General features: G+C 51.0%; 9 protein-coding genes across 9 annotated transcripts; 3 read left to right on the top strand and 6 right to left on the bottom strand.

The window, feature by feature from the left end:
- Positions 1-351: 351 nt before the first annotated feature.
- Positions 352-1,678, top strand: STEHIDRAFT_152140 (uncharacterized protein; the record flags this gene model as incomplete). The annotated part of the gene is made up of 7 exons (XM_007299051.1): positions 352-433; positions 497-539; positions 602-909; positions 974-1,136; positions 1,200-1,314; positions 1,374-1,454; positions 1,589-1,678. The coding sequence occupies 7 exons, from the start codon at positions 352-354 to the stop codon at positions 1,676-1,678; spliced, it is 882 nt and encodes a 293-aa protein (XP_007299113.1).
- A 320-nt stretch (positions 1,679-1,998) lies between these two features.
- On the bottom strand, positions 1,999-4,586 carry STEHIDRAFT_136561 (uncharacterized protein). Its single transcript, XM_007299050.1, has 9 exons — positions 4,340-4,586; positions 3,875-4,248; positions 3,761-3,817; positions 3,590-3,690; positions 3,471-3,527; positions 3,295-3,303; positions 3,172-3,245; positions 2,980-3,101; positions 1,999-2,915 (listed from the first exon to the last, which is right to left on the bottom strand). Exons 1-9 carry the CDS (start codon positions 4,518-4,520, stop codon positions 2,142-2,144), a joined length of 1,749 nt encoding a protein of 582 aa, XP_007299112.1. The 5' UTR covers positions 4,521-4,586; the 3' UTR covers positions 1,999-2,141.
- Positions 4,587-5,928: 1,342 nt separating this feature from the next.
- Positions 5,929-6,933, bottom strand: STEHIDRAFT_152138 (uncharacterized protein; the record flags this gene model as incomplete). Its single annotated transcript, XM_007299049.1, has 4 exons — positions 5,929-6,063; positions 6,149-6,268; positions 6,340-6,786; positions 6,853-6,933. 4 exons carry the CDS (start codon positions 6,931-6,933, stop codon positions 5,929-5,931), a joined length of 783 nt encoding a protein of 260 aa, XP_007299111.1.
- Positions 6,934-7,134: 201 nt separating this feature from the next.
- Positions 7,135-8,348, top strand: STEHIDRAFT_107224 (uncharacterized protein; the record flags this gene model as incomplete). The annotated part of the gene is made up of 4 exons (XM_007299048.1): positions 7,135-7,216; positions 7,295-7,339; positions 7,735-7,839; positions 7,999-8,348. The coding sequence occupies 4 exons, from the start codon at positions 7,135-7,137 to the stop codon at positions 8,346-8,348; spliced, it is 582 nt and encodes a 193-aa protein (XP_007299110.1).
- Positions 8,349-12,241: 3,893 nt separating this feature from the next.
- Positions 12,242-14,533, bottom strand: STEHIDRAFT_152137 (WD40 repeat-like protein; the record flags this gene model as incomplete). Its single annotated transcript, XM_007299047.1, has 5 exons — positions 12,242-12,312; positions 12,371-12,454; positions 12,520-13,784; positions 13,836-14,245; positions 14,312-14,533. 5 exons carry the CDS (start codon positions 14,531-14,533, stop codon positions 12,242-12,244), a joined length of 2,052 nt encoding a protein of 683 aa, XP_007299109.1.
- Positions 14,534-15,382: 849 nt separating this feature from the next.
- Positions 15,383-17,358, top strand: STEHIDRAFT_90157 (DEAD-domain-containing protein; the record flags this gene model as incomplete). Its single annotated transcript, XM_007298292.1, has 7 exons — positions 15,383-15,659; positions 15,729-15,928; positions 15,991-16,108; positions 16,166-16,467; positions 16,531-16,851; positions 16,918-17,170; positions 17,216-17,358. The coding sequence occupies 7 exons, from the start codon at positions 15,383-15,385 to the stop codon at positions 17,356-17,358; spliced, it is 1,614 nt and encodes a 537-aa protein (XP_007298354.1).
- A 330-nt stretch (positions 17,359-17,688) lies between these two features.
- STEHIDRAFT_47006 (EF-hand) lies at positions 17,689-18,377 on the bottom strand (the record flags this gene model as incomplete). The annotated part of the gene is made up of 3 exons (XM_007297970.1): positions 17,689-17,912; positions 17,986-18,258; positions 18,341-18,377. Coding segments are annotated over 3 exons (534 nt in total), but the record flags the coding sequence as incomplete, so codon positions are not given.
- A 1,093-nt stretch (positions 18,378-19,470) lies between these two features.
- On the bottom strand, positions 19,471-21,258 carry STEHIDRAFT_152134 (uncharacterized protein; the record flags this gene model as incomplete). Its single annotated transcript, XM_007299046.1, has 11 exons — positions 19,471-19,520; positions 19,597-19,930; positions 19,987-20,039; positions 20,104-20,152; positions 20,211-20,242; positions 20,302-20,417; positions 20,507-20,601; positions 20,691-20,851; positions 20,938-20,948; positions 21,042-21,151; positions 21,220-21,258. The coding sequence occupies 11 exons, from the start codon at positions 21,256-21,258 to the stop codon at positions 19,471-19,473; spliced, it is 1,050 nt and encodes a 349-aa protein (XP_007299108.1).
- Positions 21,259-21,536: 278 nt separating this feature from the next.
- On the bottom strand, positions 21,537-25,612 carry STEHIDRAFT_71920 (kinase-like protein). Its single transcript, XM_007298137.1, has 4 exons — positions 25,363-25,612; positions 25,261-25,302; positions 24,834-25,189; positions 21,537-24,548 (listed from the first exon to the last, which is right to left on the bottom strand). The coding sequence occupies exons 1-4, from the start codon at positions 25,473-25,475 to the stop codon at positions 23,206-23,208; spliced, it is 1,854 nt and encodes a 617-aa protein (XP_007298199.1). The 5' UTR covers positions 25,476-25,612; the 3' UTR covers positions 21,537-23,205.
- Between the last annotated feature and the right edge of the window lie 78 nt (positions 25,613-25,690).

Below are 25,690 nucleotides of genomic sequence, written 5' to 3'. Positions count from 1 at the left end.
TGGCCTTAGAGCTCATTATTTTAATGTCACCGCCTGTCTTTCTTTCCCCTTCGCTTGGTTTGACCCACAAATCCCTTTTTCACTCTGAGCTGCCACTCGGGCGCTTGTGCTTGAACGACAGTATTCACTTCGTCCATTTCTGTTCATGATCACAGGCACTCGCCCAAACGGATCCGCAACTGCCAGATCTCGTCGTCGTACGAAGCTGCAATGACCCTCTTCACCGATCCTCCGTCTTGCTCGCCTTTGGATCGGCCACAGGCATACAAAGTGCGGGTTTCGTGAAGATTTCCGTCGTCGTTTGCCTTCCCCTTGTATTCTTCCAGCCGCGCCATACATGGTCCATCAAGAATGGTAGACTCCCATACCAAGGCGGCTCTGTATTATATCCGGGAAGATCTCCTCGAGTTGACGCTTGTCTCTCTATTCTACGGTCAGGACCATGCAATAATTTACTCTCATCTGCCGGCTGGCGATACTGACACATGTCCCATAGGAATATATTTTGTACTGTGGGTACAGGCGACGTATCTACTGATGTGAGGTCTTTCCTCCGTGCGATTCTCCTAGCCGATTACTGACTTCACTTCAGCCACAACAGCCTCCTCATTACCTGGACGAAGCGCCTTCTGTTGCTCGCCACCTTCGTTATGTTCGTCTCAGCGACAGCCTCGTGGATAGAGGTCATCATAGATATCCTACTCGATCTCCTGCACCGAACTCATCCGGAGAATACAAGGCCATCGTCACTGACTAGAAAGCACAACGAACTGGTGACGGCAAATGATGTCTTTGTTCGAGTCGTCTACGTCCTCTCCGACGCTACGGTCGTCCAACGTGCTTGGGCGCTATGGCCACAGAACCGAAACGTCAAGATACTGCTCTCTGGCTGCATCCTGGCCACGATTGGTAGGGGGCCCCATTAGCTCCTTACTATACATAGCCCCTTGAACGCTAACGTTTCGTGCCATAGCTGGATCAGCGGTTGACCTTGCTCTAGATCTGAAGAATCGTTGGGATGGGAGGGCTCTCGTTCTGAGGGGCCAATCAGTCGTCTTCACGCGAGCGCTAATCATGGCAGTCCCGACGCTTTTGACGAACCTTTGTCCGACTACCTTGATTGCAATCAAAGCCTGGTATGTTCACCTTCGGACGCTCTCTTCAAGTTCCAAACCCAGACTTATACTGCAGGACCTCAGGGGACACCGCGCTTTTATTCGAAAGAATCTGTCAGAAGCGCGGTCGGGGACGGGCCTAGCAGAGCGGATTCTCGTACTTCTCGTGGAGTGTGGCGTCCTCTATTGTATAACCTGGGTATGTTGTGGATGCTCCGGTGAGACATGCCATGGGTTGAAGCTAACATCTAAACTCAGGTCATGTACATCCTCACAACAGCCGACCTCTTCCCGGGCACAGTCAATAAAGTCCTTTCAAGGCTATTGATTCTCCTGGCTGTGAGTTCGCTTCAAACTGCGTCAGACCACTTAATCTCTAAACCGCATCGTCTTTCTGGTGCATCGAACAGGCGACTTACCCATGTATCATTGCATGCCTAGCTTGTTACGCGAAAACTCATTGCGACCATCAGTTCACTTACAGCAGCGTTAGCTTCAAGCCTGCTTCAGAGTGTACCCAGCCCGAAGACGGTCATGAGATGGGTAGTGGTTCACTCGAATGAATAATTGATAAAGTAAGTCGGAATCGAGAAGTCATCAAGGTCGTGTATCGAAAAGCACACGTGTAATTGCTACGACGTTTTGGGTATTATAATTGTGCAAACAAGCTCTTAAAGTATATCAGGAATACGCATGCTCATTGTACCCATCCCAAGAGGGCGAATCCAAGGAAAACCGTAGAGGCACCAACATATGTAGGTGCGGCAGAGGAATTCGGTGGCGGTTCGTGATATCGCTATCGGACGCAATGGTTGCCTGATGTAGTCCAACTCAGTTGGGGCGCTTCTACGTCGCCAGACACAATAATGAACGGCGCATTGTGACTTGCTGACGCGGGCTCGAGCAAGAGGACAACTAAACCATGAAATAAATTATGCTATGTATGAAAATGGGGGTATCGCCAGAATGTCTTCCCAAGCCAAATATATAACGAAAACCAAGCCTAAAATCACCCGCTCACCGCCCTCACATGAGCATCATCCCAAAAGCACCCATCACCACTCCGAAGCACCCCCACAATCCCACCTCTATCCTACCCGCACCAGAGGTATCCGCATCAGTTGATGAATAGGTGTCAAGACCAGCGATCGTTGAGTTGCCCTCATAGAACGACACCGTGTACGTAGCATTGGGATCCAAGAGCGCGAGTACAACGCCTGGACCTGGCACCTCGATCACGCATCCATCATCGCCGCCACAATCCACATACTCCGTCACCTGGTCCCCTTGCAGGTCTCCAGTCTCGCCAACAATCTGTCCTGCCCATGATATATTCGTCTCCTCGTTGACGTGTGGCGCCAGGAGTGATCGTGTACCGATGGAGGAAGAGATACCTGATGGAACGTGGAAGGACTTGGAAGTGGTGTTGGAGTAGTTTATGAGGACAAGTTTTCCGCGGTTGGCCGAGGAGACGTCGACTTCAGAGTTGACCTGCCCATCGGTGGTAGTGTTGAAATCGTAGACGGCATAGGCGGCTATCGTGCTGCTGGCGTTCGTGCTTGAGTTCTCGATGTCCAAATCGACGACAATACTTCCGTTATTGCCGATGACTTCGCTGAGCATCAAGGCGGCATAGTAAGTGGAGTAAGTCCTCCAGCCGGATGCCATCGAGTCACCAGAGGATGGAGGGTCGAAGAGGTTGTAGGTTACGCCGTATTCGCGAGTATGAAGGTAGACCGCCGTCCGATTGGTAGCAGCGTACGACATACCGGCATCCACAGCCCAAAGAGTTCCGGCAAACTATCGATTTCGAGTGGTTGATTGAAGAGGAAGAGACATAATGAATGAATAGGAGTATGCTTACTGTGGGCGAGATGGTAGGCGACCCTCCGCAAGAGCACGTGTTGAATTCGGTCATTACTACGGGTACGTTGGCTTCGGCCGCTGCGAGAACACCTGCGGAGTTCCAGCTGGTGTACGAAGGGACTGTTATATGCCGCGATGTATTAGATATATTTGTCGTCGTGAGAGTAGATAAAGAAGGGGTCACACATACCAGTAGTGTGAGTGAGGTACGCGGAGATGTTTGTGTTACTAGCTGTGGCACCAGAACAGAAATTGTTGGGATAGCTGATGAAGAAGTCAGGCCAGGTTGGATAAGGGAGAGGCATTCGCGTACTGTTGCAAACTAGAAGATGAAGTCCATGTCAGAATAGTGATAGCAAAATGAACAGGATGCAGTCAATCCACCGCTAACGAGATAAGTGGCGGGACGATTACACCCTCCGGCATCTTCCCCCGCCACACTTCGTGCTACAAGGGAGCGGTGAACATTTTGGGAAAAGGAACACCTACGTATAGTATTTGTAGTCCAGATCTCCGAGTCCCGCTTCAATAACATCCGACAGTTCCCTATAAAAATTTCACAAGGTATTCGTACGGTTTCAGGCATGACAGAGAACGATCCTTCATACCAATTACAACAGACAGTAGGTCCACCGATAGAGCCAAACGATCTCAGGTTGCCGTAGTCTCCAGTCGTAAGGTTTGCGACGACATAATCAATCTCTGGCATCTGTGGGAATCCCATAACGCTGGGTCAATGTCCAGAAAAAGACGATTAGAGAGTATCAAGTACGACTTACATAGTCTGAGAGTGTGTACGTTACGCGCTTCCCGTGACCGGCATACAGGTCTGGCTCCTGAGGCATTATGTCCCGGTTAGTCCAACATCTCAATGGAAAAAAAAACAAGCTCACATTCCCAAGCAAAAGAGCATCCAACCGGCCACCTAATGCATTCTCCGCCTCCTGCGCGAGTAGCAACGCATTCGCATCACCACCATCCTCCGGTGCCTGCTGCATACTCAGCCCCACCAAGAACTGCATCTCTCCAACCTGATCCGACATTCCATTCAGAACATCCCAAAGTACCGGGCCGAACGTGACAGGCATATCGTTGTAGTATGAGCTATCAGTGATGGTGAGCATGGTATCGTTCTTGGAAGCGTCGTAGGTTGAGGAATCCATGGAGTTGCCGCCCACTCGGATGCGGAGCGGATGAGAGATGCGGGCACGGAGGTTGGAAAGGTAATTCTGCATAGCTGGCGGGAGCTGGGAGGCGTTCTTTCCCCCTGTTCAACAAGAAGCCGTATGTTAAAGCATTGAACACTGTAGTCGTCTGATCACGTATATTTGAATGAGATGCTTGTTCAAGGGACTCACATAGAGTATCAAATGAGGCCAACTCCCAACTAATGCCCAAGTAATTATCCTGAACGACATTCGCGTGCTGCGCCTTAGGTGTGACCGGGAAGTCTACCTCTACTGCGGCACTTGCACCGCCTACAAGCGCAAGAGAGGTGAGGACAACACCAGTGATATGAGCCAAGTTTTGCCTTTTCATGTTGGCGATCCAAGTAGATAGTCAGTAATTATATTGTAGTAACGAGCGTCAGCATCTACACCCTGCTTGGGTAGACAAGATCAACAAGAGAGAGAGAGGGAGAGAAGAAAAACGAGCGGGAAGGGAGGTAAGCGACACTGAGCCAGACGCTGAGACTATATACTCGCTCAACAGCCCAAGGAATGCCAAGACTTCGTGTGTTTCACTGCACCAGGCCAGGTACCGCCGGGACGGAAACATAACGAGCGGCGGCGCAAATATACAATTCGGGTTTCCAGCCGGGATCAAGTTCCCAAAAAGTACTGACGAAATATTTCAGTCTTCAGAGGACGTGAAGCCATGCTTTGAACACGCGTAGGTATATGTTGCTTTGCGCTGCAAGTAGTGTACTTACGTTCATGTTGCGGAGAGACCTTGGCAAGCGCCTGTCCCGGGCCGGGCGTTCTCGGAACCTCCCATGAGCAATTATGGAAGGATCTGAACTGCCGAGTCCAACTTTGTCGCTCAACTTGCTCTCACCACGCTTTCCTCGACTCTCTGCATCAAGTCTCGAGAACGCCAGGCTGTCGACAGAGCGGCGTCAATTTCTGTCGACGACATGGCCCGTGCTGGGCCCGTGCGCTGCCAAGTTGTTGTCCCTTCAATATTGCTCGTCATAAGAGTATAACCAGCCGGCAGCCGCTGCTCCGACTCAGCCCCCATCCACCCTTCCACGCTCCCCTCCTCGTTTCCTGTCTTTCTCGTCTCCGTCGCACCCTGGTAGCCAATCTCTACCCGTCCCCTTTATCTTTCCTGCCTAGCATCCGGCCCCCTCGCTCCTCGTTCGCTCCTCATACTCCTCTTCCGTCATGCACAAACAGCCGCCCTTCGTTTTTACGGCCAACGACACTACTTAGTTGGTACTATAAAGAATTGCAACGAACACCGCACGAGTACTAATACCTACCGGTGCATTTTGTTACCTCATCTGCACACGTACAATAACTCGCTAGCAGTCACCCATGCCCTCGCACAGAATCTTCCATCTGGTTTGCAATATTCCGAAGGTTATTCAACTCTGTCACCATCGTGCGCTCATATTTATATATGTTTTTCAATGCACTGGTACTGTACACAGCTTATCCTCCATTTTAATTGAAGTCCCTTTTGTCTAGCATCACCTGTCGTGCGCGAGGCGAATCAATACAACCAGAAAGTAACAATATCGACCGTAACACTTTAGCAAAGTAACCTTCGAACCATGCTTTCTGCCCAGGATAACATCCTGTCTGTTCTCTACAGTGAGTCCTTCGGTGGAAGACAATGAAAAGGCGATAATATGTCCATGAAATTACACTAATCGAAAACCGAGACCCTGTCCATGCACGATCCGTCGTTCTGATCGTGATACGGTTATGCTGATTCCATGTCAGTAACCTGCGCTGCTCAGACTCGGACTTGCGAGAATTAACTGCCAGCTTCCAGCAGAAATGTGGACAGTTCCCAGTATGAGGAGATCATCAGCAGCGATGAGCTGCCCAGTTTTTGAGTACAAGGGATGATTCTGTTCCAGCGTTCGTCAAACGAGTCAGGGTGCGTTAACAACTACATATTAACAGACCCTCGTCAGTCCCAAAAATGATACGCACCTTCAAATAGTCCTTCATAGATGTACCAAGATGTCGCACAAAATGCCGAAGCGTGATAGGGTTCTTTTCCTGCGTCTGGTCTCTGATTCCTATTTGCCGCTGCCATGGTTCATCGTGCAGCTGCGAAGGTGCGAAAACGCAGTGAGTTTTGGAAGAGTGTTGAATACATTGCATAGAAACCGAGTGCTTACCCATAGACGGACTTGGGTGGTAGCCTTTCCCCCGAGCTCTGCTACCTCGTACCACCCGCGAATATGAGTGCCTGTTCCCTCACAGGCTTGAGCGACGGTCAAGCCCAGCCCTCTTCCGTCAAGATGGTCGAGAAATATAGGCTTCTCGAGTTTGGCTCCCACCACATATCGACCGCAATTTGAGTCCGTGACGGGCTGCCAATAGCGCTGAGGGATCACCGACCTACACAGATCGTGGTAGAAGTCGAGGCATATGGGCATGTGAGGGTATCCAAGGGCATTGGGAGGGAGGAAGAAGCATCTGCGAGAGCCCTCGTAGCAGACATGTAGAGAGTTGAACGGCTTATTGAGAATGGTTTCAAACACCCTACGAGCAGCTTCTTTTCCGAACGAGTGTGAAATTAAACCGCACTCCAAGAGAGCAGCATTCATGCCACCGTTGATCGTCTGAAGTTCGGTGTCATCATGATGTGATAAGAGCGGAGACAGCAGATACTCATGGACTAGGCTTACCTTCTGGCACGACGTCAAATCCGACGCCATAGTCTGAGCCCGAGGACGACCACTGGCAGTGCATTGCGTGACACTGGACATCGAGTGAATGCACTCAAGATTTCCTGGGGCGTGTAGGAGAGATATCTGCGAGTACCACTTGCAACGTTACTAGTCCTCGTACACGCCCTTTAAGCTGCGACGCAATAGTAAAGTGAAGCGAGTCAAGTATAAAAGAAACAGGCAGTTGGCTGCCGGACAAAAAGTACCATTCAGGGGCGGCAATAATCACATTCTACTATCATGATTTTCGACCCGGTAAACATGGCAATGCAGCCGTCAGACTTAGAGGGAACAAAGGACGACCTACATAAGATGGATAGAAGTCAGTAGCTTTTAACACGTAGGCACGGTTCCGACGGATGCAGCGCGTGATCATAGCCTTGAGGTTTGCGTATAATAGGAATGGAATCCGAAGACGGCCGGCTGTTCTCCTCGGACAGGGGAGGTGAATGTACCACCAGATTTTGAAGCCGTATGCTAGATCACAGCGTCCTTTCTCCTGCGAAGTCCAATATGGGTTGTGAAAAAATAGACCAGGTACACCTTTGGCTGCAATCTGCTTGAGGTTCCCGCATGAGTGTACATACTCTGCAAAAGGCGTGGAATGATGCGTACCCTGTCCATCCAAGTGATAAGGTCATGGGACTGCTGGCATAACATCGAAACGGGATCAACACCTGCGCTACAAGCGTCTCGCTGTTTATACGCTGGAATTGCACTTAGGAAGCGAGGGGAGATAGCTCTCGCAACACTGTACATCTTCACAATCCTACCTAGTTCAGGGAAATTCTCGCGGTGAAAGCTCCACCGCGATTAGCTGACAACTTCACACGGTGATAGAGGGTGAGGTGAGTCCTGGTGGTTCACTGGCTTTGAACTATGTGGCCTTAACCGGCCGGGATGACAAGAATGCGGATGACACAGAGTGCCCACTGGACACGCATGGTAGAGTTTGGTCCAAGCAACATGGCAAGCAGATTACAGACTCCGCGAACGAACAATACACACTTATGACGATCCTTCTAAAGTGCGCCGACCTGATGGGCATGAATGCTTCGCATATCGGGTTGCAGACAAGCCGTGAAAAAATTTGAATCTACACAGTTTGTAAATGCGCACCGAGCGCTGGGCTGCTTCCCTCGGTAACTTGTACCACCCAACAGAGCGACCTCAGAACGAAGAACACCATTGTCAGCATACGTCTGCGGATAGTCGTCATGCAGAAGCGCAGTGGCGGTCCGAAAAAGATAACGCTCTCGGAAAAAAGGAAGTGTTTAACAGGTTTCCCCCAAAGTGCCTCTGAGTCAAATGGAGGCAATCGGTATCGTTGCAACTTCATTGTGGTGAAGGCGCTGATAGGAATATTTGGCAAAATGCCCGAAGACGCTTGGAGGTCCCGATCTGGCTCCACTGACCTGCCTTTTCGCGCCGCCGCGACCTTCTGGTACCTGTAAGCGCCAGTCAAAAAATATCCCAATCTCACAAGTTCGGGGATGGTTATCTCCGACGCAAGACGATCCCAACCTTCTTGAACGGTTCTGCAAGAGTATTTTCCTTGTGGAGATCTACACCTACAGGAAGCATGTCAGCAAGCCGAGTCCCAATCAGATCATGGTAGTCACAGGCATGCTTCTGATGGTTCGATAACTTCGAACTAGCACTCGTGTTACCTGCTGGAGTCATGGGATGCAGATAGAACACCATTGATGATATATGAGCACATTGTTCAATGGTATGGTGAAGCAGGATCTCAACCCGCGGTGACATCCATGCACTGGCTTCTGCAGAACAGCATCAGACAGGGAGGGCATTATGAATAGTAGAGTTATATCAACGAGTGGTATGTGCATATTGCAAGCAGAACGTACACATACGTATACCCCGTTGTTTCAGATTAGTGCCTTCTCTCCAGCCTTTACGACTGCGGCGGAGAATCTACGTTCCTAGTTCATGATCCCGCGTCAAATGCGTATGTGGAAACGACGTGGGGAGGCACTTTTTGCGGAGAAAGAGAGACTTGAATGGAATAGATGTATTATGTGGATTATTTTCCTGTCAGATTTTCAGTTTGCATACTATAGCGAGATCCCCGCAGTTCGTCAGACAAAGACATCAAGAGATCTTGGATTCTGTGGCGTGGCGACAGTCAAAGGTCTGAGACAGATTGCGCCTGTGTATGTGTTCGCCGTGATCCCGAGAGTCTTCCCGTTTCATTCTTGGCCCTACAGCGTCCCACTCAAGTCAGCGCCTGCATCCCCAAATCACCGGACATACGCCAGATTTTCCAGCACTGGCAGCTGCTCCGACGCCCTACATCTACTCACGAGCACGGACAGCTGAGCCTCTGGAGCGCTTGTCGACGGTCCTGAGCTTGTTATATTTGGCACCATGGATCTAAAGACCGCAGTCGCGGACTACACACTCCGAGGAAATTCGGGTTGCATATTTATCCCCAGGTTCTATACACGAACATGCAACATGCCCTGCTCCATATAGCGTGAGAGCTTTGATAGTGCGCTCAACCTTCGTGACCATGCCATCGTCATATTGTACAGATTTGTTTGGCCATAAAGACCGACCTGAGATAAGCGATGCCCAGCTAGAGAGACCCGGCGAATGTGCCAGCAGGCCGTATCAGCAGCATGAAAAACAAAAGGCGATAAAACGAGTAGAGGAAAAGGCAACGGCATTGTAACGCTCCTAGGATAATCCTGGATAGAACGGCCAAGTGGACTTTCAAGTTGCTGGTGTGGGACCGCGACCCCACAAGAAGACAGGAAGTGGGAATTCTTTGATGGTGAACTTCCATTATCGCCGCGGGAGTCTCGCGTACGACATGGGAAGTACATCGGCGGAGAGTTTCTGGCCAGGTAAAGGGAGATGAACAAGCGTCCCCAGGTCCAAGAGGGCCGCTGAAGTGAAGAGGCCGATGTGGTGACGAGAGAAGACGGCAATTACCAATAATACCCCGGAAAGTTGTCCGGAGCTGGATTTCCGACGCAAAGGCTCAGTGCTTGCTTACTCTGTACCAGTAACGTGGCGCCAGTTTTTATCGCGCGTACTTGGCTCTATTTTCTAGATTCCGACTGCTGTGATTATATTTCTCGACTCTGTGCGGCACTCCTGCCAGAGTCAGTATGGACGCCTATCGGCATCTCCTTCACTTCTTTATTCGAGACACGTTAAGTACTTACATTGGCCATGCTATGGAACTCACTGGCGTCGCCGATAGCTCTTCTACTCGTTGGCGCGCTGACCGTGCCAATCCTGTTCATGGTTCTTTAATGTCCACCGGTCCCGAGGCATACACCACCGGGCCAGCAGATGACAGGTTATCCAGCACCATAGCATTTAGGTGTTTAGGTGCGGACAGCAAGTCCATGCAGGGCGATTTTCAAGGTCATTCCACGATCTGCGGCCGGGCATGTCTTTCGTCCCATGGGCGTGGATCGGAGTTCTAATCGTGAAGTGTTACTCGGGTCATAATTAGGTTGGTGAAGCCATAAGCGCTACAAGGACAATGTTTTTTTTTGCGCACGGAGTCGTTACATCACCGTGTGGCGTTCTACTGAGGGTTGCTTCTCCAGATACTGTCTCATGTTGACAGCAGCGAGAACTATGTTTCTTGAGGATATGCCAATCTATCCACGCATATTTTCCATATGGTCATAAACAGAGACGTAAGGTTACTCACCAGCCCATCTGATTGTGCGAGTCTCGTATTGCCCGACCGTGGTTCCCGAACATGAATCAGTATGCAGTGCAAATAAAAACCATACGAACTTCTATCTGCCTTTCAAGTTGCAGTGAAGAGAATTGACAGGTTCCTTGGAGGTCCGTAGCGGCTTCCGGTCGATGTCAACTCTCCTACGGACAAGAAATCGAGTCAGCATCACTGCTTTTCAAGTAAAGTAGAAAGTATTAGCTCTCGGGACACAACAGTCTGTAACTTTAAGTACGACTTGACCTTCATTACTGGCCGTACCAGAATGATGATCTGATCCAGGGATCAGGAATAGTATCCTGGACGCCCACAAATACAGCCGCATGGCCTGTAACCTCACAGTTAGCGCTTCTCGACTTCGTTGACATACAAAATGAAGCTCTACAATGGCTGTGGTACGTAATACGAGAGGTAAAGTAGACTGATCAGTTCAAGGGCAGAGATACATAAGGGAGTGAACGGGCTCCGAGCGTGTCCGTACCTACGTCACGGTGATAGGTTCGTCCTACGTACTCTACAAGCATCCCGTTCTGCCAGTGCTCTCGATCGATGAATCATGATATTACTCCCTGTGAGTTCATAGACCTGATGAGTGAGGAACTTGATCCAATTTGAGGTGCGATTATAATGATATAGAGCGGCGATCGTCCTGGACCCCGAAGACCGTCCAAGCCAGGAAGGTCAGGCATAAAACAAATTAGTCCGCGAGGGGCATTCCGAGCGAGTTCTCAAATCTCATATTGCCAGATTAACGTTCTAGTTGAGCATACTTACGCTAAATCGAACATGACAAGTATGTCAGCGTCGAACATCCCTAAGGGTAAGTAAGGGTAAGTAGTGGTGTTCGACAAAGCCGTGGTGGTAAGTAGTAGTAAGAAACACATTGTCCGAGTTCTCCCGACATTCCCGGTATGATGGCGTAAAAGCTTCGTGGCGCCGTATCTGGCGGCGGCTATCACTACTGTATCGGGGGCCTGACATCCTGCTGTTCATCGTCTGGTCCGCACACGACGACATGTCTAGCACTTTCGGCGTTACTCTGAATCGCTCGCTCGCTCTCCAGGGGTGCCGACACGTTTTAGATCCTTCAGGTATTCGGACTACATTTCCGTAGCCTCTTCATCTCCTTTGAGCTCCCGTCGGATGCCCGTGCACGCATCTCTAGCGCGCGCCCGTACGAACATTTCTCCTAGTTACTATAAATGTTAAGCGCGTCTTTGTTTGTCTTCATTAGGGCTAACGCGACCCACCTACGACGGGCAGACGCGATTAATACAAGGTAGCCCCACAACAAATCAGAAGAGGGGTCGTGGCACTACAACCTATGCTTAGTTTGCCGAGTCGAACGAAAAATTAGGTCGCTTTCACTCTCTTAGAAGCAGAGTGGACTAAGTCTCGACTGGGAAGCGAGGATCATCAACCCCTTGCTGCCCCCACGGGCTGCAACTCGCGATCTTTTGTTCGGATATCCTAGACCTTGTGTACTTTGTTTGTTTTTTCACGGGCAGACATGAATGCGTGACTCATCGACAAAACCATACAAACCCAATCATCATATATGACTATGATGCACATGCATTATATATGATTGCGGCCAGTGACTGGCTTAGGCAGGACATGGTCTTAGGATACAAAGAGGGTGAGTGGGGAAGAGAAGGGAATCACAGGGAAGATGCTTGCGGGGGGTGCATGACCTAGATAAAGTTAAGTACATGAACGAATCCACGTTTTGGCAGGAAGCTGAGTTCTCACAAGCAATAGCTAGCCCCAGAATCACCTTGCCTGGAGTCAGCGCCTTGGGATCAACCGCCGCATTCTCAAGACTGAGTGATCGTCCTATAGGGAAAGTCGAGGTCAATGTCGCAGTACTTGAATCTAATCGTAAATGAGACTCACAATACTTCTGCTCTCAAGAACTTCGTGATCTTCTTCAACGATTGAATCCCGTTCGTATACGCGAATAATGTCATCGCACAGGCTCCACTCCGCTACATGCTTTCGACCTTGCGAAATGGCCAAGAGGGGTGATGGGCTGCGGGATGCGAAGTCGGGTATATTCCAACCGAGGATGGACCCATTCTCGCAACTACTGATCGTATGCCTGCTGCCAGAGTTCACGGTCCAGACGGTACTACATTCTCCAGACTCGCCCATCTGTAGTATGCCGGTTTCCGCTTCCCAGTGAAGGACATCCGCATTGGAAGTGATGCCGATGAGGTATCCCCCGTCAAGAGTGAATGCGACATGCTCCAGACGATAGGAAGTCAGCAGCTCGAGAAAGTCGATAGTCGCCAATAGTGCTCCGGATGAAAGGTCCCATATCTTCGGGCCGGTCATGCTTGTCGAAGAGCACGAAACGACTTTGTGCCCACATGGCGAGAACGCGACAATGTTAACCGCGTCAATATGGCTTTCGGATGGCACGAATAACAATGCTCCGGACACTGTATCCCATATGCGCATTGTGCCATCATACGACCCGGAGGCGATATTCTTGTGGTCCGAAGACACTGCGATGGAAGAAACACAGTCTGAATGCCCGGGAGACATCTCGGAAATGCATGACTTTGTTCGAGTGTCAAACGTTTGGAGCATGCCGTTCCGGAAGCCACAAACAACGAAGTCACCGTGGCAGCTAAGCGCGACCGATCTGACATCTCTGTTTGGCCTATACCCGAGTACGAGTAGAATGAGCGTTTGTCGCAATGACCACGATCCAGTAAAGGAGTCGGTGGGGACACAAGGAGAGTGCGAACAGGCCTCAGTAGATGGTGGTAGATGTAATGGTGGCTCCATCGCGGGATACGTGCGATATGCCTTCTCGGATTGGTTACATGGTGAACGTTGGAGGTCGTCAGAAAGCGGTGGCGTCCATTGTGAGTCATTCGTGGAGAAGGCGTTTACATGGGCGAGCACGGAAGATGATGTCGATACTATCTGGTCGAGGCAAGTTGGGACATCCTCGGATGCCGTAGGAGGGCGAGAAGGAATGAGCGCCGCCTGCAACACCCGAGAGGGCTGTGGGTCCGGTGGCAGAGGGTCTATTACATGACTTGGGACATCTGTTGTGTCGCGAGCATTATGGAAGGCAGGCTCTTCGACGAACTGCATCGTTGTGTCGTCCTCGTGGATAGATGTGTGGTCTGCTTCGCTGGAAGATGGAGGCCTGGACGGAGGCTTCAGAATTTTGTGAGCCTGCAAGACACTTCTAACATACCGATAGAATATGATCTCATCCAAAGCGAACACAGGTAGTTCTCCATGAAGCGGGTCTGGGCCGATAGGCATTGTCTCGCACGAGAATCGGGGTGACCCAGCATCTGCCTGACGACTGGCCTGCTCGGCATAAAACTCCCTCTTCTCAACGTCCTGGAGCAGCTGTGTGGCCATACGGTTGATCTCTGTGGCCATCTCAGATCGTGTAATATTGCCCGCGTTCAGTTGCGCTTGCAACTCTGCTCGTCTTGATTTGAGCTCCGGATCATTGGCCTTAGCTAAGTCCCGCGCGCTCTTCTTACGAGAGCGTTTTACGTGCTTGAGGCTGCGAATGGTCGAAGCCTGAGGTTGTTTCCGCTGATGCCTAGACAGAATGGTGTGCTGGTGGTTCTGAATCCACTTTTTTACCATCTAAATAAGAGGCTCATCAAATCAACAATTCAGTCCAGAAATAAAGAGGCAGTACAGAGGCCTTACCCTCGGAATCTCTGCCCATCTCATCATCATCTCTCTCTCCGTCTCTCTCCGTCCAGTCTTCTGCGTCCGGAGGACACATGGGAACTGAGCCTTGAAATCTTCTATGAGACCCTGAATCCAAATGCGGTCTGTCGTGTCCGATATCCCATGATTTGCGATGATGCGGCTCTCAAGCCAGGCTTCTTCGTCTGGCAGCCATCTGAACTGGGTTGATATAGTCATAGATTCTTTAGAGTAGATTGTTGCGAGATGCAGTCAGCGCTTAATAGAAGATTGATAATCAATATTATGGAGACGCACGGAAAAGTAGTTGTTGGGAGCTATCAAAATAGCAAAAACGCGGTCCTGTCGGTCACTGGCAAGTGCTTCGATAGAGAGAGTACCGGAACGTCGGATGGAGCGTGTTGCATTCAGCCGAACCAGCCAGCAGATATTTGTACAGAGCTCTTTTCATTGTTCCCCATATGGAGATATGAAGCCTGACAGATCATCTTCCACAAACACGGCTACTAGGAGGAATAGGGAGATCACAGCCTCCACGTCAAGTGATACTACTCCGTTTGCCGAAGACGGAGACGTAGTAGAGTCGTGCTAGTCAAGCATCCAAGAAAAGAAGTGGTTACTAAGCGTCTTGAACCTTGTGACGATCCTTTTTTAGAGTACTTAGTAGAGGAGAACAAAAGATACGATTTCGATATTGGCGCGCAGGCTTTCCTCTGGTTATTACAGATAGCATTCAGAATGCACGACGACTAGGATAAAATGATAACAATCAATGTCCGTCGAGTTGAGCATGGCAAAGACGGGAGGACAACAACTTGAACGCCATGGAGTAGAGCAAGACGGAGACTTCGAGAGGGATGCGTCGGCGCGACTGCCTGAAGAGCCCATTTCAAATTAGTTTTGCGGTCTCGGTCGTTGCCGAATGACTTTTCCTCCCCATGCACGAAGCCTTGCATTGGTCCTTGCGCTCACTTGTGCTACCTTCCTTCATCCGGCATATCATCAATTCCTACAGGTTATTCGAGTTTCCAAGAACTTTATTTCCCCCACCTCGTTCAACCCTTCGTCATGGCCGACGAACAGACCATCGTGCCGGCCCCAGTGCCTCAAGCAAGTGAACCAGGCAGAGAACCATTCTCTACGCTCGAGCTCTCAGAACCAACTCAAAAAGCCCTCGCTGAGATGGGATTCACAACTATGACTCCGGTTCAGGCCAAGTCAATACCTCCATTACTCGCTGGAAAGGATGTACTTGGTGCGGCACGGACGGGCTCCGGCAAAACTTTGGCATTTTTGATCCCTGCGGTTGAGCTTTTGCACCGACTAAAGTTCAAGCCAAGAAATGGTGCGTCTTTCTTCACATGTATTGCATAAGACTACGGCTTATCTGGACAACGATATTTATCGCATGTAGGAACGGGTATTATCATTGTTTCTCCTACACGAGAGTTGGCGCTACAGATCTTCGGTGTGGCGAAGGAACTTATGGCCCACCATTCCCAAACGTTCGGTATTGTTATTGGAGGTGCGAATAGGAGAGCTGAGGCGGATAAGCTGGTAAAGGGTGTGAATCTGATTGTCGCCACACCCGGTCGGTTGTTGGATCATCTTCAGGTGCGTTTGAATCATCTTCAGATATGTTTGTCTTATGTTTTTGACATTTGTGAAATGACCAGGATACGAAAGGCTTCGTGTTCCGGAATCTTAAAGCGCTGGTCATCGATGAGGCGGACCGGATATTGGAGGTTGGTTTCGAGGAAGAAATGAAAAGGATCATCTCTATTCTTCCAAATGGTAGGCGCTCAGATATTGTTTGAGCTCTTCACTGGATGGCTTATTCGTGCTTTACAGAGAACCGACAATCCATGCTCTTCTCTGCCACCCAGACAACAAAAGTTCAAGACCTCGCACGTATATCACTGCGCCCCGGTCCCCTCTACATCGACGTCCACGGATCCGAAGAGACGAGCACCGTCGCAACACTTTCACAAGGATATGTCGTCTGCCCCTCCGATCGTCGCTTCCTCCTCCTGTTCACCTTCCTCAAGAAAAACCTCAAAAAGAAGATCGTCGTCTTCTTCTCGAGTTGTAATTCTGTAAAATATCACGCCGAGCTCCTGAACTACATCGACGTACCCGTCTTGGATCTCCACGTTCGTACTTTCTCTAGCTCTTCTTCCAAGGGTCGAACTCGGTAACTGATACTTGCGTTATAGGGCAAACAAAAACAACAGAAACGCACAAACACCTTCTTCGAGTTCTGTAACGCAGAGACTGGCATCCTCCTCTGTACAGACGTCGCTGCGCGTGGTCTCGATATTCCCCGCGTAGACTGGATCGTCCAATTCGACCCTCCAGATGACCCGAGAGATTACATCCATCGGGTCGGACGGACGGCTAGGGCCGGGAAGGTCGGGAAGAGTCTGTTGTTCCTGCTGGAGAGCGAGCTTGGGTTCTTGAGGTTCTTGAAGGAGGCGAAGGTGCCTTTGAACGAGTTTACATTCCCGCAGAATAAGATCGCGAATGTTCAGTCGCAGGTACGTTCAACGTCATCTCATGTCCGCCCTCGTAACGGTCACCTAACTTCCGTGGTCCGTCTCTAGCTTGAAAAGCTGCTCCAGAAAAATTACTTCCTTCATCAGTCGGCCAAGGATGGATACCGGTCATACCTCCAGTCATATGCGTCCTACTCCTTGAAGAAGATCTTCGATGTCAACTCGCTCGACCTTACAAAAGTTGGCAAGGCATTCGGTTTCTCCGTTCCACCACGCGTGAACGTGAACATCGGTGGTGGCAAAGGTGGCACAGGACGGAGTGGCGTGAAGCGGAGAAGAGAGGACGATGGGGAGGTGGATGGTGAGAATGGCTCCGACGATGGTGGTGATGCTGGGGAAGGTGAAGGTGAGGACGAGGGAGCACAGAACAGGTCGAGGCGGAAGGGCAAGGATAGGAGGATCGAGACATTGGGGAAGAAGAAGGTGGACAAGGAGGTTTATAAGAAAACTATCAGTAGGAGTGGACCGCAGGGACAGTGGAGTAGATGATCGCTAGCGTCGTATTCTTTGTTGTCTTTTCTGGGTTGCTATCCGCTTGTATTTCCTTATGATCATCTCTATTGTCAGATAATTGCTTGTTCGGCAGACTGTTACCTCATTTGGACCACGACAACTGTCAGCGAGACCATCGACGGCGAAGGGGGAAGACCTTTTCACAACTAGTCGGCCGCATACTGGAAATCTCTTCGCTTTTTTTGCACCATTCAAGATGATTGCACGGCAATTCAGAAGGTATACTGTACATTGAGATAGACATGGATTTCCGACGATTGTAGACTCTTCAGCCAGGCAGGGTATATAATATTTAGTGTGCGGTCATCATCTAGAGAAATCCGAATGGAAGTCAGTCAGACAGAGAAATTCATGGCGGAGGACGAGTAGGAAGAACGAACCTTGACGAACTCTGAATACGAAGGATAATAAGTGAGTAGTAGTGCGTTCACAGAGGCTTTGGTACGAACCTTCGAAGCTGATGGTGCCATCACCGTCCTGGTCAGCTTCACGAACCATCTCGTCGACCTCGTTGTCGGTGAGCTTCTCGCCTATATAACATGCAATGAGCAAACAATACCCCGTCGAATGCCTTTCGGGCGGGCTATCCCAAAACCAACGTACCAAGGCTCTGCATGACCTGTTTCAACTCAGCCGCGCTGATCGTCCCACTCCCATCCTTGTCGAATACCTCAAACGCAGCCCTCAACTCCTCGTCGACATCCTTCTCGCCCATCTTGCGCGCCATCATCGTCAAGAACTCAGGGAAGTCCACGGTGCCGTTTCCGTCGGCATCGACTTCGCTGATCATGTCTCGCAGCTCAGCATCGGTTGGGTTTTGGCCTAGGGAGCGCATGACGGTGCCGAGCTCATGGGAGTTGATGGTGCCGTCGCCATCTACGAAGGTGTCAGATGTGGAAGACTGATAACAGGAAAGAGAACGCGTTTCCGGAAGAATGATAGAGGAGGAAGTGCGTACCCTTGTCAAAGAGAGAGAAGGCCTCCTTGAGCTCTGTGGTCGGTAATGGTGAGTTTAGTGTACACGCAAAGTGACCTGCAGTCACGTAAAAATAGGTATACCATCGATTTGCACTGTGCAGGGTTTGCTATTATTAGGATACTAGTAAGACGAAGCGCTAGAGGGTGTAACACACCTTGAGTCTATTGATAGAACAGGCCGTCGAGAAAAGGGAGATAATGTGAGCTGGGGACGAACACGGACGGAGTGAAGGGATGAAGAAAAGAGCTCGACGAACCAACTGGTCAGACATCGCGTATCTTCAAACGATTCAAGTCAAGAAAGTGCTTCAGAAGGATGATTCAAGTTCCTAGGTATAGACCTGGAGGAACTGCAAGTGTGGGTAGGGGTAGAGGGCTGAAAGAGGACAAGCGAGAGCGGTTGAAACGCTGGCCATTTTATATGTTTGCGCTCGACGCGCGCGGAGACAGAAGCCCCGCTAAATGAGAGATGAAATGCGATGCGTCTTGGGCCAAATTTGGTTGTGGCGATGTGGCGATGACGTCGCGAGACCCTGCCCAAGCTGTGAACGATGTTGTTACGCACAACAAATGCAGCAAGCGAAGGTCTCGGTACGCCCTTGTGCACAGCAGGGAGATAGCGGGGAAGACGAGGCAGTGGTTCCCCAGATTTTGATAGTACAGCATTTAGAGGTACAGGGTCAGGCTCATTCACATGCAACCCTCAACCCGTCATCAACATCCTGCGCGACATCATCTTAGTATACTCAGAAATATAACATGCCTCCTTTTGCTCCTGCACAGAAAGGGAATACAGCGACGTGGACCAACGAACGTCAATCGTCCCAGTGTGAACATCTAGGCCAGACATTCATACGTGCTAGACAGACCTCTTCATGAATCTCGACTCAACTCCGAAGTAAGCAGGAACAAAGTCAGTGGAATACAGCATAAACGTGAGTTCCTCATCTTACAACAGCCGGATGTCAACGAACAATAGCGATACAAATCCAACCTGAATGAAAGCATGTAAAAGCAATGGTAAAAGCAATAACATAATCCACAAGAATATCCGGAAAGAAAAGCAAGGGGGAAAACATGTAAAAAGGTGAGTTATGGATCGCGTGGCGTTCAATCGCTAGAGCTATCGGTCGAGGAGCCGGTCTCGTCACCCTCAACATCTAGACCAGACCAAGATCAGCTTCACTTTGACCTGCCCGCCTCGTGAATAAAGCAACAGGAAACCAGGAAACCTACCAACGAGATAATCCGTGTCCGGCTTCCTCACAACCGTCACAGGCGGCCTCGGGGGACTAGGCATCCTCGGCTGCACCTTCGCTCTCCCCGCCCCCACACCTGCTCCTCTACCGAACCCACTGGGTACAGCTGCTCCTCCCCCACCCTTCTTCGTCCCGTTCGTCTGTATAGAATGCACGGACGAGGGTGTGGCCGCACTGATAGGTAAAGTGCCTGGCGAGGACGCGGATTCGGGCGATGACGAGCGGTCACGGTCGAGAAAAGCTGTGGAAGATTCTCGGAGTCGGGAGGGGACCTTGGATTGCGAGTTGGAGGGGATGGAGAGGAAGTGGTTCTGATAAACGAAAGATTGAGACAGATCGGGTGCAGAGAGCTGAAAAGTGTATTCACGGTAGGATTGCCCGGGATATCTGGGATGGTGGCGACACGGGTTAGAGGAGACGCTGGGGACGAAGGATGTTGAAGACGAGAAGACAAGAAGCGGGAAAACTCCGGTGGGAAACGGACCTCCAGTCTTTGCTTTCTTTGATTTCTTTGGTGGCGATGGTGAGCCGGTCTGTTTGGACGTAAGGATTAACGGGCTTCCCGGCCAAACCCAAGTTGCGAATATTCACCTGCTTACGCTTCGTTGAGAAGGGAGCGTCGTCTACAGTACCGTATGTCGTCAACAACGAGACAGTGCAATATATATTCCTCAGAACGCACCTTTCTGCTTGCTCTTCGACGGCGCTTTAGCCTTACTCATCGCCAATGGTATATCCTCCCCTTCAAAGTCGCCGTCAAGATATGGAGATGCCGACCTGCCAGACTCTGAAGGCAATCTGCACGTACCCACGGCGTCAGGACATGGCGCACCGAAGACACACGCGCACACGAAAATCAGAGATATAAACAAACAAAAAACACGCACTTCGGTTTCGAAGTCACATTCCTCGACGACCCCCTCCGCGTCCCATTCATACCCATACATCCACTCAAATGTGGTGCATACCTCGCCGAAGCGACCTACAAGTAGTCCCGACCCACACGCAAAACCATGAGCGATTAACCAAACAGCAAACAGCAACGTAGTCTAAAGAAGAGGGAAAACGCACCTGTCTCCCACAAACCACACAATCCAACAACATATTCCCGTCCGACTTGGGCGTGCTGCTCCCAGGCGTGGGCGTCCCCATCCTCCCTCCACCCTCCAGACTCGGCGTCCCGGCTCTCGAGCGGCCGTTCATGGCCAGAGTTGAGGGTCCTGCGTTATGTGCTGCATAGACACATCGACAAATGATCAATATACATCTCCCTTTCCACTCATCATCGGACCTGGAGTATCCTGGAGGCACCGCTCACCTAGGCCACACCTACGAAAACGCAACGACAACACGAACATGAACATGAACACATCGCCTTGGAAAAGAATTGGATTAAAGCAGACAGATGAAGTGAAAGCGCACCTGGTATGACATACATCGCAAACGGCCCTATTGCGCGCCACCTCCTGATGCGACTGCAGCGCTGCATCCAGGATAAGATCATCCAGCATAGTCGAGAACACCCTCGAAGCCTTCGCGCAAAGCAAATCAGTTCGCCACACTCGATTGAACAAACAAAAGAAGCAAGAGTCAAGCTCACCAGCTCGTCGAGCACCTCGTCCCTCTCCGATTTGGCCATGATATCTATATCTGTAGAAGAGATGGAAACCAGACAGTCCAAGCGCAAAGCAAGAGGTTTGTGTCAAAATCCAAGCTCAAAGTGTTAAGCGCGTTCAGTATACAGCAATTCATCACGTGCACTCCACTAAACCGTAGGTTGCACCATTTCAAATTACCTTTGCTCATTGCGTCAGAGGCGGTGACCCGCACGATTGGCGTTCTCGTTTTCTTCAACCATACCAAACCGCCGGCTATGATTCAGACGGAGAGCAAAGAGGATTGTTTGATCGATTGTTTGGAGGATCGTAGAGTACCTTTTATATACACGTATACCGTATCGTACCACTTATACCTCCGCGCGTTGTTACCGTCCGAGTCGTTACTATGTATAACCAACACGCTTGAACCAAAAGCTTTCAACCATCAACCATGGAGCCTGAACAACAACGTCGGACGGGGCGAGATGGCAGAGCTGGGCAGAAAAAGGAAACCAAGTACGGGCTAGAGGCTACTACAGTGGTTTGTCTACCTATTTTAATGTACCATACGAACCAAAACGTAAATGTAGATGTGAGTGAGCATCGAGTGGGGGACGTGGGCGTGCGGACGAGAGACGTGGAAAGAGAATTCAAGAGGTGAGACGTGAGATCTTGGAACTTGAGACGTGAGACATGAGCCATGAGACATGCGGAAACGTAGAGTGCGGAGACGAGTTGGAACTTGGGGGTGCAGAAGCGTGAGGAAGAGAGGAGAGGATATGCGGAAGAAGAGAGAGAGAGAGAAAGCGAGGAATGGATGCACGGACGAAGAGAGTGGAGTGAGAGTGGATGAGGATGAGGATAGAGCTACATAGCTACAGAGCGGACGGACCCGAAACTGAAAACTGGAAACTGAAAACTGGGCCAAGATAAGAAAGACGATCAAGAAGACAAAAAAACAGACAGGAAACGAAACAAGAGGTTGAACCTATGAATAAGGAATAGGCGAAGAAAATCAAACAGCAAACAGCAAAATGATAAGCTAAAGGTATTTCTTCTCGCACGGGTCTGCTGAGTTCGGAATTAGCGAAGGGGGGTAGCACTGCGGCCGGGGGGGGTGGGGGGGGTGGAAGGGGGGGGGGCGAACGAGGGGAGAGGGAGAGGGTGGAGAGGGCGGGAGCCAATCCTGTGCGTCGTCGGAAGTGAAGCCCGAAGGCGAGTAGGCGAGCAGGTGGAGGGGTGTAGTTCACCGATGCGTGGCTAGTGAACCGAGTGGGGGCTTGAAGTAGACGGGATGAGAGGTGCGGAGGCGGATGCGGAGGCGAGAGAATCGAACGGTTTGGACGGGAGTGGGAGGCGGAAGGCGACGGTGTAAGCGTAAGGGAAGTAAGGGGAGTAAGAGTAAGTAATAGCGAAGTAAAGTGCGCACGACACCGACACTCAAAAAAGAAAACATAAAACCGCAACTAGACCTCGATCGAATAAAAAAAAAGTGATGGCACAAAGACAAGAGGGGGGGGAGAAATACAACGCTGACATGGAAGTGAACTGACCAAAGCTGAAAAGGGTGAAAGAGAGAGAGAAAAAAAAAGGGGGGATGGGGTAATTAGGAGTGAGAATGGGGCATACACAGCACAGGTATCAGCATGATGCAACGCAAAGGCAGAGGCAAGAGGCAAGAGGCAGAACAGAACGGACGAGCGGAACTGTCTATGTATCTATGGGTGTGATGCAGACCACAAGCGACAATGAGGCGGAAGAAAGGGGTAAAGGTTGCAAAGGTAAGCGTCCGATGGCAGACGATGTTGCCGGATTACGAAAAGATGAGAGTAGAAGTGAATGCATGGAAGGAAGAGAGAAAGAGGAGAAGAAGAGGAAGAAAAAGTCTAAAGTAAAACTCAAACCCATAAAAAAGCGAATAAATACCAAAAAGGTAGACGCCACCTCACACCGTCCACACCGTCAACTCCCTCACTAATACCTCACACTCACCAAACCACCCTCGCAACCTCCTCTCCCTCTCTCTCCCAATCCACCTCCAACCACTCATGTCCCACCATCTCTGCCGCGCTCGCCCTCTTCTTCGGATCAAGACACAACATCTTCTCCAAGAACTTACATAGCCCCTCCGCCTCCTTCTCCTCAAACAAATACTTCTCCACCATCACCCTCCTCAGCGGCCACGGCTTCAAATGCTTAATATACCTCAAATCCCCCGTATAATGATCGAACAGCTCTCTTGAATACCGGCCCCCGTTCTTCACATGCGGCGGTATGGGGCCAAGCAGCTCGATGATCTGCGCCAAGTGATCGTCGTCCTTCGAGAACAGAGCACCTTGGGATTGCGGCTCGAAGAGATATTCGGCCGTGAGGAGCTCGAAGACGACACACGCGAGCGACCATACGTCGACTTCGCAGCCCCAGTCGCTTCGGCCTACGATCGCTTCGGGGGACCGATACTGTCTCGTCTGTATCTCTTCGGTGTAATGTTTCCGAGAAGGCGTGGCGTTGCCCAGGTCGGCGATCTTGATGCAAATCGGATGGAACATCTCTCCTCTCCTCAACTCGTCTGACGATCCGCTCGAAATCGACGAATCGCCAGTAAGTGTGGACGTCGAAGAGCTCGCGGGCGAAGTCTTCCCGTTGATAACGTCCGCTGTGCCCTTCGGGGGCGCTGTCTGCGTGAGCAACGAAGGACCCGAAGGTGCCGCTGGCACCGTGACCGAATGCGGTGGACTGATCGTCGGCGAAAGTGGATCCTTCTCACTCCCGCTATTCGTAGTCCTCGACGCCGACCTGGCCTCGACATGGACCTGCAGCCCCTCCACCGGCGAACGATCCCTACTCGGCGCTACTTCATGCGCACCGGAGCGCTGGTCCGAGGCGAGAGGAGCGGCTGCAGGAGTGGGAGACTGCTGCTGGTCTGAAGAACTGATCCTCAATTTCGACATCCCACTCCCAAGACTCGTCGCCGGCGTCGTCGTCTTCGAGCTTTCACCCATGATCATCATATCGACCGAATTCCCAGCCATATCCTCGTCCAACGAATCCGCAAAACTGCTGCTCGTCGTCGTCGAGCTCGTCCCCGTCGTGCTCGAGAGCACGTTCATATGTGCGGAGAGGAACGCGTGCGAGGAGGGACTCGCGAGCGGTTGGGATTCGGTGATGTGCACGGAGCGGTGTCGGGCGCGGGAGGCGGAGGGGGCGGCGGCGGAGGATTTGGAGGTGCGTGTGCGGGGGTTGGGTGGGATGGGCAGTTTGTGGGCGATTGGGCGGGGTGAGGAGGAGAGTTCGGTGCGGATGTGGGATTCGACGTTCGGGATTGACATCACTGGTGGAGATAGAGAGAGGCTATGATTAGCGGCAAGCTCACAGCGCTAATGCTTATGTCGGAAATGGCAAGTAGCCGAAGAAGGAAAAGATGAACGAGTCTTATGCTGACTCAGGTGCGGACGGTGAGTGGCTGGATACAAGGTAATTCGAGCCAATCGAGTCGGAGTGCGTCACAGGCTGACTGCCAACAGGATTGCAAGAATAGGATCGGTGGTCCGCGTATGACGGGCCTACAGGTGTAGTACTCCACACGAACACACAACAAAATGGGAAAACGACTCACTTATGTTTTCGGGCTTTATATCGGTGTGTACGAGATCACATTCCTCGTGGAGATACTGCAAGCCGAGTAAGACCTGACGTGTGATAGACCTGACAAGACATCGTGGGACGCCCTTTCGTCTGTTCTTCTCGATGAGCGAGAGGAGATTCTCGCCGAGCGGTTCGAAGATGATGCAGATGTGGGTGTGGAGAGGAGATGAGTGCGCGAAAGAGTCGAGGAAGGAGACGATATGGGCGCGGCCGGGGTGTGAGGGGGATGTGTCTGATATCTGTTGGAGGAGTTTAATCTCGTCGCGCGCTGTTTCTGTGTAGCGGCCTGCAGACTTGACGACCTTGAGTGCGGAGTGGCGATGTTTACTGTGGTCGCGTGAGCTGCGTCAGCGGGTGGTGGCACAGACGAATGAAGCGGATTAGAAGAGATAACGCACTCTTCATCTCTGACGAGCCATACGGTCGAGAAATGGCCCCAACTATGGAACGCGATGCTGATGTGAGATAATGAGAGAGTAAGAATGAGGGGAAGGACGCACCCTAGTTTTCTTACTACGGTATAGCGACCATTTTTAAAGGTATCTTGAAGGTGGACCTGGAGATAGCCACCAGCGTTGTATTCGACGGCGGATTCTTCGTCTCTGGGCGCCATACTGACGCTAGAGGGGGGTATTGTTGTGGTTGTGATGAAAGGACGTCGAATAAGAGGGAGGGGGCAGGGCGGAGGGGGTCGGCGGTCGGCGGATGGAGGAGATAAGGGCGTATAATAAAGCGTGTGGGACGAGTCAAGGAACGGAGGCGCTGTGCCGGGATGGGAAGGCGGCTAGCTATATCTTGCAATCGCCCGCTGATTCCCCGGTGGAGCTC

This window comes from Stereum hirsutum (assembly GCF_000264905.1).
Source record: "Stereum hirsutum FP-91666 SS1 unplaced genomic scaffold STEHIscaffold_1, whole genome shotgun sequence".
Classification (NCBI taxonomy): domain Eukaryota; kingdom Fungi; phylum Basidiomycota; class Agaricomycetes; order Russulales; family Stereaceae; genus Stereum; species Stereum hirsutum.
The sequence above is the reverse complement of the archived record's forward strand: the minus strand, read 5'-3'. Positions and strand labels throughout refer to the sequence as shown.

Coding starts and splice junctions, on each gene's coding strand:
- STEHIDRAFT_136561 (XM_007299050.1), bottom strand. CDS start 4,520: ATGAAAAGGCAAAACTTGGCTCATATCACTGGTGTTGTCCTCACCTCT. Junction 4,249..4,339: donor GGCCTCATTTGATACTCTAT/GTGAGTCCCTTG, acceptor CTTGTTGAACAG/GGGGAAAGAACGCCTCCCAG. Junction 3,818..3,874: donor ATGCTCTTTTGCTTGGGAAT/GTGAGCTTGTTT, acceptor ATAATGCCTCAG/GAGCCAGACCTGTATGCCGG.
- STEHIDRAFT_71920 (XM_007298137.1), bottom strand. CDS start 25,475: ATGGCGCCCAGAGACGAAGAATCCGCCGTCGAATACAACGCTGGTGGC. Junction 25,190..25,260: donor TGGCTCGTCAGAGATGAAGA/GTGCGTTATCTC, acceptor ACGCGACCACAG/TAAACATCGCCACTCCGCAC. Junction 24,549..24,833: donor TATAAAGCCCGAAAACATAA/GTGAGTCGTTTT, acceptor TATCTCCACCAG/TGATGTCAATCCCGAACGTC.